Genomic DNA, 12,023 nt, shown 5'->3' with positions numbered 1-12,023 from the left:
TATTGCCAGAAGATGGCACACCTGACACCGCAGGGGGTATGGGGGAGGACACCCGCTCCCAAGGTGACGGTCAAGGTGAAGGGCGCCCTGAAACTTTACGCCACAAGGTCTTTCCAGGCACCTAGTGGGGACCTGTTTGGAATCCCACAGGCCTCAGTGCACAGGTGCATCCGTGGCGTCACAGAGGCCTATATACCCACGGCTCAATACATCTATTTCAATGTGGACCGAGCCCACCAGGCTGTCCGGGCAAGGCCACCATCGTCGACATGCCCCGGTCCACAGGGTGATAGACGGGATGCATGTCCCCCTACGAGCACGTGCAGATCACAGGCCACCTTACACAAACCGAAAGGGGCTCCACTCAAACGTGCAGTGATATGTGACCATCAGCTGCACATCATACACGTCTGTGCCCAATACCTGGACAATGTGCACAACACCTTCATCCTGGCATATCGACTGTTCCTGAGATGTTTGAGAGACTCCCCTTCCCCCATCCTCTTCCCTCCTCCCCGCCCTTCTCTCCCTCCCCACCCTCCCGTCCCTCCTCCCCCCACCCTCCTCTCCTCACCCCCCCACCCTCCCTCCCCTCTCCCCTTTCCTCAAATAAGGGGACCAAAACTGTGCACAATACTCCCGGCCTTGTACAGTTGCTACACTATTTCCTGACGGTTATCCTATATTCCTTTATCAATAAATGCCAACTTTGCTTTATTGTTCCCGGCTGTACCAGGCTAATGTTCTGCGACTCAGACAGGAGGACGCCCAGATCCCTCTGCATCCGAGCACCCTGAAGTCTGTCACCATTTAGATAAAAGGTGCTGTTCCATTTTTCTGACCAAAATGGATGACTTCACACTTATCCACATTAAACTCCATCCGCCACATTTTGGCCCACTCTCCTGACCTATCTATATCTATCTGTAAGGTTCTTATTTCCTCATTGCAACTTGGTGTCCCATCTATTGTAGTGTCATCTACAAATTTGTTTTAGGACCTTCTATCATTGAATCCAAGTCGTTAATATGGACAGATACATAGATGAAGATCTTCAATAATCCTTTAATAAAACTGACCATCACAAATTGGTGATTTAAGAACTGTTTTGCAGATGTGAACAGTGATGATGTGAAGCGCAGACAAACCCCATCAGTTCACACATCATGTTCAATACAGACAGACTGACAAATCAGTGTTCACAGCAGCGTCACATCATTTACATCTTTAAACTGTCTCAAGGCAGCTTCCTGTTTTAATGTAAAATACAATAAAGAAACACAAATTTCTTTCCCTCCAATTTTATTACAGATTACCCACTGGAACAAAAACATTCTGGACAATATTTACAGACCTGTACAAACCCAGTCCAGTTTGTCAGTGTTATTTAATCACACAAGGAAGTTACATTATTGAAACTCGGTGAGAGTTTGAAGTGAGTCAAACTGACAGATTTATCACAATGTCAAGACAGAAACCAACTGGAGATTAATATTAACAGAGAATGATGGAAATACTCAGCAGGCCGGGCAGCTCGATAACGGCACTTACTCACTGCCTGAAACGAAACTGAAGACAGCGAGTATCACAGCAGCAGCTGGTCTCCCACCTCCCCTCCCCTCCTACTGAAAATCAATGTGAGACTCACCGGGGAAAACCATGACAGTGAAATGTCCATCACCGTGAAGAAGGGAAATGATTCGGGAGGTTTGGGGTGGGAATATGACAGCTGCTCAATGCACAACTAACACTAACTTCTGGGAATTTAGACAAAGTGCAATAGTTAAGATTGTTTCATTTCATTTCCTCTCTTGTGTTTCTCTCTCTCTCGCTCTCTGGAGAAATTATTTTTAAACCCCCTGGAAAGACTCCCCGACCCCAGTTTGAGAATCACTGAACTGATTCATCTCAAACACGGTGATCTATCGCCACCTTCCGCCTGTGGAGCAACATTACAGGCAGGAAGGTCACCGGCTTCCTGCAGGTCACAGCTCATTCTACCCAGTAAGTTCCTCTCTACAGTTGAGCTTCTATTTGCTTCTTCTCTCTCCCTCCTCCTTCCCCCCAGCCCTACAGAGGTCCTTGCTGATCTTCAGTTCCCAGTTCCCATACAGGGTTTATACCCGGAATGTTAACCTGGTTTCTCTCTCCACACCTTTAAACCTGATGTGGAGATGCCGGCGTTGGACTGGGGTGAGCACAGTACGAGGTCTTACAACACCAGGTTAAAGTCCAACAGGTTTGTTTCGATGTCACTCGCTTTCGGAGCGCTGCTCCTTCCTCAGGTGAATCCTGGGTTCACCTGAGGAAGGAGCAGCGCTCCGAAAGCTAGTGACATCGAAACAAACCTGTTGGACTTTAACCTGGTGTTGTAAGACTTCGTACTGTGCACACCTTTAAACACTCCAGGCTGTCGAATGTTTTGTTCATTTCCAACCCCTGGTTTGTGAGTGTTTCTGATTCTCCTGCCTGTTCCCTATTGGTTTTGCTTCTATGTACTTGTGAATTTTCCTTTGTACTTCCCTGGGTATTATTTAATTTTCCTGCTCTTGGATTTTCTCCTGTCATTTCCTTGCCATTGGTGATCAATCTCACCCTAGTTCGTCTTCCCTGCCACTCTTAACGTTCAATTTCCCACCTGGAGCCTCGGAGACCCTTAGTTTATTTCTGTCTGGGTTTTAATTCTCCATCGTCTCTGCGCTTTGATTATTCTCCATTATCTGGGGGATTTTAATCTATTTTTCAGGAGTCACTGGAAAAGTTCCCGCGTGTTTGTTGCTCCTCACCGAGTAAGGAAACAAAAAAACAAAATCACCAATTTGTTCTATGTTCTATGGCATTTAAAAGTTTTTTAGATAAACATATGGATGATAATGGTATAGTGTAGGTCAGATGGCTTTTGTTTCGGTGCAACATCATGGGCCGAAGGGCCTGTACAGCGCTGTATTGTTCTATGTTCTATGTTCTATGTTCTAAAACATTATTGTCACTCAGCTGTAATCACCCTGAGCTCAGGAACCATTGGAACCATCCGCACCCCCTGTGACTCAGACCCACACCCAGCAGCTTACAGCTGGCAGGAGGCAGGGAGATGGTGTGAAATTATGGGATGGATCTGTTAGTGACCTTTAATCCCGCAGACTGTCAGCGGGGCCGAGTTTTTCCCGTCAATAATCCATCCCGGATTGAAGATGGGAAAGATTCTCTCAGTGAAAGTGTGGGTGAAAGTGTGGAGATGGGACATGTTGTCCGCATTGTAAAATGACACCTGTCCCCCCTCATAGTCCAGGAAAACCCCGATCTTCCCGGGATTCACACTCTGGGTGAGGGGGGTCTCAGAGGGGGAGGTGGCGGCAAAATAACCAAATCCGGGCTCCAGCCGCAAAATCCAGAATCCAGACTCAGGGCTCGGGGAGATTCTCTCTTTCCTGTTCACAGACTCTCGGGCCACTCCCAGCTCCCACCGAGTCTTCTCCCCCACCCCCACCTCCCAGTAATGTCTCCCTGATGTGAATCCCTCTGATCCCAGGACACATTGCCAGCGATTAAACCTCTCCGGGGTGTCAGAGAGCGGCTGCTGTTTGTCTCGGAGTCTTACTCTGGTCCGGTCTTCGGACAGGATGAGCCAGGGATGCGCTGTGTTCAGATCCAGAGTCAGAGAGGCTGGAGCTGGGGGAAAGTTAAAATAACACAGTCAGTGATTTAGAGAGGGAGGGGGAGGGAAGAGAGAGGGAAGGGGAGGGAAGAAAGAGGGAGGGGGAGGGAAGAGAGAGAGGGGTAGAGAGGGGTCAACGGGGTAGGTGAGGGAGAGGATAGTGAGGGAGGGGGAGGGGGTCAGAGGAGAGAAATCAGAGCAGCAGAGCCAGGGAGTGGGTGAAGGGAGAGAGAGCAGGAAAGGAGAGAGGGAGTGTGAGAATGGAGTGAAAGTGAGGCAGAAGTGGGTGACGGAAAGCTGGAGGGTTTGAGAGTGTGGGAGCCGGATTACAGAGAGGTTGGGGGAGAGTTGAGAAATAGAGGGTGTGGCAGGGAGAACTGGAAGTGACAGGGAGTGTAGGAGGGTGTGAGAGACTGAGGTGGAGGAGTAGAGACAGCAGGTTAGCAGGGAGAGTGAGGGTGAGAGAGCGAGAGTGCAGAGGAATGAGTGCAAAAGTTGGAGAGTGTGAAAAAGAGAAAGGGGATGTTCGTAACAGTAGGAAGGTGGGAGGGAAAGTGGGAGGGTAAGAGAGAGAGTGGGGGAGAGAATGTACAAGATGGGATGAGAAAGAAAGTGAAGGGACGGGGGGATTGGGAGGGGGGAGGGAGAGAGTGGGAGGAGGGGGAGGGAGAGAGCGGGAGGAGGGGAGGGTGGAGGGAGAGGTATAGCGGAATGATGAAGGAAGAGGGAAGGAGAGAAATGGAAGAGAGAGTGTGGTTAGGTGGAAGAGAGAATGGAAGGGGCTGAGAGAGATGGTGGGAGGGGGAAGGAGATAGAGAGTGGGAGGGAAAGATGTTAGATTGAGCAGAGGGGAGAGTGTGAGTGCATGGCAGGGAGGGAGAGATTGTGGGAAGGGCTGAGGTAAGGAGAGTGGATATGAAACAGAGAGAGAGCGTGTGTGGGAGTAATAGGCCGGGAGGAACAGGGGAGAGGGAAAGTGCAGATAGAGGGAAGGAAGGGGGAGAAGAGGGAGCCACACCCGGCCAGCGGATTGCCCCCCCCAACTGTGGCGGTGCTGGACACGGACCGCAGCCACCACGCGAGGTCCCTGAACACGGAGGAACTGCGCCCCACGCCTTTGGGAAGTCAGCCCATCGGGGGCGGAGAACGTCCCAACGGCGTGCGGCGCAGTCAGCGGGTCCGCCATTATTAAGGGCCGGAGCATCGGAATAACTGCACCACCCCCGATTTCGGCATAAACACGGATTCTCCAGCCAATCGCTGAACGCGATCTCGGCGTCGGCAATCGGAGAATCCCGCCCTGAGTGTTGACACCAAAGGAGAATCCGTGGACTTTCACGTCAGTAAAATTGGTGCCACACCTGCACCGATTCTGCTACTATTAAGGGGCTCGCACCGGCACCACGTGGAACACAATCGATTCGAATGAAAAACGGTGTGGGATTCGCTGGGTCTGTGATTGACACTCAGGAGGCTGACAAGCTGCAGCCGCACAGAAACAATTCTCCCCCCACACACACCATCCCAGCCAACACGGTGGCTGTAAGGAGAGCGGCACCAAGGTTCACGGACGCAGAGCTCGAGACCCTCTTGGACGCCATGGAGGAGAGTAAGGAGACCCATGAACCCCGACCCGGGAAGAAGGCTGCCCCACCCTGCCCCATATACCGGCGACCATCCCGGCCGCCATGGCTGGGTGCCCGAACCAGCGACCCACCCACTGGGCTGCATTAGTCAGATTGTTTAACACTGTTTTGTTTCTGAGTGTGTGTCCTCCACTCCCCCCCAGGAGAAGGCCGCACACAACCTCCGGACGTGGCCAGCGGTCCGGAGGAAAGGGAGGTCGCCGAGGTGGTGGAGTTCGGCCACAGCTGAGGAACTGATACTCCGCTGAGCTGCGTTTCCCCAGGAGACATGTGTGAACCCCCCCCAACACCACCCTCTCCCCCGCACCACCCTCACCCCCACACCACCCTCACCCCCACACCACCCTCACCCCCGCAGCACCCTCACCCACACACCATCCTCACCCCCACACCACCCTCAGCCCCAACACCACCCTCACACCCACACCACCCTCACCCCCACACCACCTTCACTCCCACACCACCATCACCCCCGCACCACCCTCGCCCCCCCCCCCCCCCGCCCCCCCCCCCCCGAGATGTGGTGTGTTATACATGGGAATGATGCTAAGTTAATGAATTGAGTAAATTAAGCAAAATAACATAAATAACAATATCCGAACAGGCCCGATTTTCCACAGATACAACAAAGTCTGGGCTGTCCAGTGTAGACAAGATAACCCTGGCTTCCCCTGAGAACAAAGCTGGAGGGAGGGTGGGGATTGCTCCCTTACCATCCTTCAAGGTCATTCTGACCTGCTGTTTGCTGGTCCAAATCCAATCCTGCCTCACAGGCAATGACCCAGATTCTTCAGGCTAAAACTCATCCCTTACTTTTGACACCCACCACATAAAGTATTTGGAGTGATTTACATTTCAGAATCCTCCAGATTTACACAGTAAACGGAGCAGTTAGGAGATCAAAATCACTCACAGAACTTACTACCCAACTCCCACTAATGTCACCAAACCCTCTGCAGTTATGTAGCAGCTGCAGGTATCCAGTGTTCCCACACTGAACACAAGAAGAAGCCTCATTGTCGCCACAAACTGGAGACATTTGATTCAGATGGGGAGTCAATACACTCTTGATCCTCCAGTAGATCGTGGTGCCCCACCCAGAGGAACAGTCTGTAGAATAGTTGAATCACTAGTCTGAAAGTGACCTCCGGAAACTCCATCGAAATGATGTGAGGAGATCATTTTCTCTGTGTCCTGCCCATTGAACTTTATCAATAATCTTTATTATTGTCACAAGTCGGCTTCCATTAACAATGCAATGAAGTTATTGTGTAAATCCCCTCCCCACACTCCGGCACCTGTTCCGGTACACAGAGAGAGAATTCTGAATATCCCATTCACCTAACAGTCCGTCTTTTGGGATTTGTGGGAGGTAATCTGAGGACCCGAAGGAAACCCACGCAGACACAGGGAGAACGTGCAGACTCCCCACAGACAGTGACCAAATCCGGGAATCGAACCTGGGACCCGGGTGCTGTGAAGCAACAGTGTTAACCACTGTGGAACAGTGCCGCCCCAAACAACATCATCAAAACAGAAACCTTCATCATTCTCACAATGCTGTTTCTGGGATCTTGCTGTTCACAAATTGGTTTCCTCATTTCCTACATTACAACAGTGACTGTTCCTTAATAATATTCCACTGGTTCGGAAGCGTTTTGGGTCACACTGCCAGAATGAGGGCAGTTTTTCAGTTCAATATCTGTTTTTCCCTATTTTGTAATGATTTCTCTGTGACCAGGAGGTGAGATTTTTCTTACTGCTGCTCGCCGCTCTTTTCCCTCTCTCACCCCCGCTGTATATTCCTGTCACCCCCACTCCCCTCACCGGAGTCAGAGGAGGATTTCCTGTCTCTTGTCCCCTCCTCAGGGACCACAGAACATCTTCCCACACTGCAAACCCGTGGGAAAGTGGACAGTGATATTGTTCTGAAGATCAGCCCTCAGAATGGACTGGGCCTCTGAGCAAATTCACAGAGTGGGCAGTGGCTTCACTGGTTCACTACCTGCTCCATCAATGGAGTCACTCAAAAAATCAACCTCACTCAATCCAAACTCCCTATTCTAGATTTAAAACTATACCCACTTTGATCTGGACTCTGTGGCTGTGTTAAACCTGTGGATTTTTACATTCTCCCTTCTGTTTTGAACCTTGAACATTTCAATAAGATCACCACACTCCCTCCCTTATCCAGTGCAGACTCGCAGTTTCTGCAGCCCCTCCTCTTGATGAAGGTGTCCAATTCCACCAGCCAGATTCTCTGCCGTTTAACACTTGCTCTCTAATGTCTGAATGTCTTCCCGATAAACGATGATAAAAAAGTTCCCCAGAATGACAGACGGGACCAGTCCAGTCTCCTCTACAAATTGCGTTTCCCATCCTGAGATTGGTGCTCTATTTCTCTGGTGCGACAGATCCCTTCACTGCTTTGGCACACGGTGCTGATGGCTTCAGACACTCACTCAGAGGAACCCACAGAGAGTAAAATATGAGAATGGAGAGGCTCGCGAGGATTAACAACCGGCAAAGTGAATATTTAATCTGGGAACTTGGAGACCCTTTAGCCCGTCACAACTGGATTTAACATCAGGAAAATGAATAGAAGAGTTTTACCGGGGTTAATGGAGTTTATCATTTCTCTCCACGCTGTGTACTGTAAAGGGCCTTTGAACTTTCCGATAGACAGGCCGGCAGCAGATACCGAGAGTTTCTGACGCGCATCACTAATCCTGTATGTGAAAAAAATGCAATCAATTTATTTTTGTTAGAAGATTTTAGAACGTATGTAAATGGTCATGTTTCAGCATTTTTGATGATAGAGAAAATGTACAAAGTGAAATATTAATCACGTTTCTATAACTGAGAAAGGGATAAGTTGCAAATTCAAAGGCAGAGAATGAAAACCCCCGTGTCCTGAAAAAGGTTCACAGTCTGATAACAGATTAGTTACCGGGATATCACAAATCACAGGAGAAGAGAAACATTTAGCCTGTCCACTTGCTGTTTTACAAACAAAGTTTGTAGAAAAAAGACAAAGGCGGAAAACATCTGGAACTTAATGTTCAACCCTTAGTAACTGATCCCACAACCCGCCCAGAATCCTGCTCTCCTCTACTGGCATCTTGAATATCTCTGATTTTAGTCACTCACCCATTGGGAGCTGGACCTTCAGCTGCCGAGCTCCTGAGCTCTGGAATTCCCTCCCTGATCCTCTCCGTCTCTCTTTCTTCCTCAATCACACTCTCTAAAATCCACCCCCGTCATCCGGATTAATATTTCCTGATGTGTGTATGTGTCGATTTGTGCCTTTTGACACTCCTGGGAAACTCCTTCAGACTTTATATTACATTAAAGGCGCTCTATAAATACAAGTCGTTGCTGTTGTTGTTGTTAAGGACACAGAGCCAGTTTATGTTATAGAATAAAAATAGAATCCGTTCCCCCTTTAACGTCTGACTTTCTCGGGTTGCTCAGGCTCCATGCAGGGACATGGATGAGCCTCTCCTTGAATACATGGACCGTGCAGCTCTCTCAAGGTCAGTCGGAAGGTCACAGACACTAACAGCCAACATGAGGCAAGTGGTCAGCTCCAGCCTGGGAATCAGGTTGTATTATTTACCTGACATCGTGTCATTGATACAATATTGTAGAACAGTTATAGAAAATCTAATAGTGTTTAATCATGGTCATAAAGTTTGTTATTATAAAATACTCGTCCGTGAACTGTATGCCGAATTTTCATGGCCCAATGGACGACCATTTAAAGTTGTGACAACAACGAAGAAATAAATCCATAAGAACACTATACTGAGTTATTTTACCAAACTGCAGAGTTTCAGTAAATAATAAAAAAATAAGAACATAATTCGAAGGCTTTTTGAAAGCAAACACTGCAGAGTTTCAGGAAAGAACATGTCCTACCTTCTCTTCCGACAAGCTTCCTCCTGAAAGAAATGAATGGGGAACAGTGAGGATGACAGTAACAGATTTCAGGAGGAGTTAGACAGGCTGGTGAAATGAGCAGACTCAGAGCAGATTAGATTTCACACGGAAGTAGAAAGTGATGGATTTTGGAAGGAAGATTGTGGAGAATCAAATAAACTGGAACTGAGCATCAGCCCCGCTCACAGACACAGTGACTCTCACACACCGTACCAGACATACCCACACACTCACAACATGCAACTGGAACTGGATTACAATGGGAGTTCCAGGAGAAAATTAAATTTGGGCAAAACAAAGATCTAGAAAATTCATCCTCAGGAGGTGACATGTATTCCCAGGAATCTGCAGACAGTGTGGAAACCGTTAGTTCCCAACAGCAGAACAGTTCAGGAAGGGAAACAATTTCAGTTGAATTCTGCTTCTCTTATGTCAGTAAATTAAATATTTATTGCACAATTATCATCAGTTATCTCAGGTGGGCCATATCTCAAACAATGATGAATCAGACTACTTAAGGGAGATAAATCACTTGGTGGCATGGTATACAGAAAACAACCTCTCTCTAAATGTCGGAAAGGCCAAGGAACTGCGACTTCAGAAAGCGTAACACGACTCACACTCACACCCCTGTCTGCATCAATGGCTCTGAAGAGGAGATGACCGATAGGTTAAAGTTCCTGGGGATCACCATCCCCACAGTCTGTCCTGGTCTACTCACGTTGATGCAACAGTCAAGAAAGCCCAACAATGTCTCTACTTTCTACGGAAGTTAATGAAATTCGGCATGTCTGTATCGACTCTAACAAACTTCTACAGATGTGGCATAGAGAGCATCCTATCTGGCTGCATTACAGATTGGTATGGGAACTGCTCGGTCCAAGTTCAAAAGAAACTGTAGAGTGTGGAGAACTCAGCCCAATGCATCACACAAGCTTGCCACCCCCACATTGATTCTGTCTACACCTCCCGCTGCCTCAGGAAGGCAGACAGCATTATCAGAGTCCCCTCCCACCCAGGCATTGCTTTCTTCCAGGCCCTTACATCAGGCAAGTCTGAAGAAATGCACATAGGAACAGTTCCTCCCCACAGCTACTAGACTCTTCAACGACTCCCCCTGGGACTGATCAGTTACCTGTAAGAACACTATTTACGATGCCCTATGCTGCTCTTGCTCATGTATTTGCTTTGCTTGGCCCCTTATTCCACACTGTAACCAATCACTGTTCATGTACCATTTGTCAATATACTCTGTTGATTATAATTTTTGGCTCCTATGTACGTACTGTGTACGTTCTCTTGGCCGCAGAAAAATACTTTTCACTGTACTTCGGTACATGTGACAATAAATATGTGACAATCAAGTTACTTTGTAATTGTGAAGTTTCACTGAACTGGCCCGCAATATATTCCCTCACCTTTAGAAATATCAGCTCGTCCTTTTGCTCCATCTGTTTCTGCAACTTTGAGAGTTTCTCCTCAATAGAATTTAAATTCTCCTGAATCTCTCGAAGGTTTTTCTCCATTGGTTCCAGAATCCTCTCCTCTTCTTCCCTGAGATCTCTGAGTAAACGCTGCTCTTTCTCAGTGAGAATCTGGTGCATTTTACTGAACTCGGATGTGATGTGGGCCTGCAGACTGCTCGACTGTTCCTACCAAATGAAATGTGAAACATAATTAATGTCCCGCGATAAAGGGAACAAAACTAACCGAGATCCCAGAGTATCAGCACAGGGAGACCTTACCCTAACTTCAGAAATCTTCCCTTTCTGTTTCAGTTTTGTTTCTAGAAACGCCAATTTCTTCTCTGTGAGAGAATCGAAGGAAGATTTCAGCTGATCCTGAGATTGGGAGTAAAAATCACAGAATGAAAGTGTTAGACCATAAAAATGTGATAAAACTTAACAGTTTATAAAATATTTCCCTTTTACCTTGTAGATTTCAGCAGCTTCATCGATGGGCAGGAAGCGGTGATCTCTGTGTTCCCGTGAACCAGCACAATTCACACAGATCAATTTCTTGTCAGTTTCACAGAACAGCTTCAGTTCTTCCTGATGTTCCTCACAGTGAAGTTTACTTTCCTTCTCTTTCCGATTCAGATTTAATTTTCGTGTTTTCTCGGCCAGATTCGCTAAGGCCCGATTTATCTTGAGGTTTCTTTCCGGAAACTCCTCTCTACATTCCGGGCAGGAGTTTATCTCCTTCTTTTCCCAACACTGGGAGATACAGGAGCGGCAGAAGTTGTGTCCACAATCCAGTATTACCGGATCAGTGAATAAATCAAGACAAATGGGACAAACTGCCTCCTCGGCCAAACTCTGGACCTGCTGACTGAGAGCCATGTTCACACTCAGCACTTCCTGATTCAACCCGGTTTAGCTTTGGGTGTTACTGCATTCCTGAACATCTTCAGTTCCGCGAATTGCTGATGACTTTCGCAGCGATACTCAAGATAAATATCACAAACTGTTCTATGTGATCTCGACTTTCACACGAGTTGATTAATCCTCGGGCAGTGTGAAGAATTTACTGGGTCAGAGTCCAGAGGGGAAGAATTGAACCCTTTCGGGCGGGTTGGGCTCCAGGAATGTTGACAGTGGAGTGGGAGAGAGAGGGGGAGTTGTTGGGGGGGGGGGGGGGGGAGTCGATGTTGCATTGCCCATTGCATTGCCCATGTCTCCAGCCTGAACTCGCTGCCAAATAAAAAACCTCTGGTGAAACAAGGTGCAAGTTCCATGAACGGGATTGTGTTCAGAATTGTCGCGCTCGACCTGGGGCAG

At 48.0% G+C, this 12,023-nt stretch overlaps 1 protein-coding gene across 2 annotated transcripts; it reads right to left on the bottom strand.

The window, feature by feature from the left end:
- Positions 1-1,069: 1,069 nt before the first annotated feature.
- On the bottom strand, positions 1,070-11,621 carry LOC140390404 (zinc-binding protein A33-like). 2 transcript variants are annotated; one of them, XR_011934631.1, is made up of 7 exons: positions 11,175-11,621; positions 10,989-11,084; positions 10,662-10,895; positions 9,223-9,245; positions 7,915-8,030; positions 2,403-3,669; positions 1,070-2,163 (listed from the first exon to the last, which is right to left on the bottom strand). XR_011934631.1 is itself a non-coding variant. In XM_072475551.1 (6 exons), exons 1-6 carry the CDS (start codon positions 11,583-11,585, stop codon positions 3,119-3,121), a joined length of 1,431 nt encoding a protein of 476 aa, XP_072331652.1. In that variant the 3' UTR covers positions 2,357-3,118. The 2 variants fall into 2 exon arrangements, 1 of the variants encoding a protein (XP_072331652.1); XM_072475551.1 differs by lacking the exon at positions 1,070-2,163 and having other exon boundaries at positions 2,357-3,669; positions 11,175-11,585.
- Between the last annotated feature and the right edge of the window lie 402 nt (positions 11,622-12,023).

Source organism: Scyliorhinus torazame, chromosome 14 (genome assembly GCF_047496885.1).
Source record: "Scyliorhinus torazame isolate Kashiwa2021f chromosome 14, sScyTor2.1, whole genome shotgun sequence".
NCBI classification, from domain to species: domain Eukaryota; kingdom Metazoa; phylum Chordata; class Chondrichthyes; order Carcharhiniformes; family Scyliorhinidae; genus Scyliorhinus; species Scyliorhinus torazame.
The sequence above is the reverse complement of the archived record's forward strand: the minus strand, read 5'-3'. Positions and strand labels throughout refer to the sequence as shown.

Coding starts and splice junctions, on each gene's coding strand:
- LOC140390404 (XM_072475551.1), bottom strand. CDS start 11,585: ATGGCTCTCAGTCAGCAGGTCCAGAGTTTGGCCGAGGAGGCAGTTTGT. Junction 10,896..10,988: donor GGAAGATTTCTGAAGTTAGG/GTAAGGTCTCCC, acceptor TTCATTTGGTAG/GAACAGTCGAGCAGTCTGCA. Junction 8,031..9,222: donor GAAGCTTGTCGGAAGAGAAG/GTAGGACATGTT, acceptor TTTCACATACAG/GATTAGTGATGCGCGTCAGA.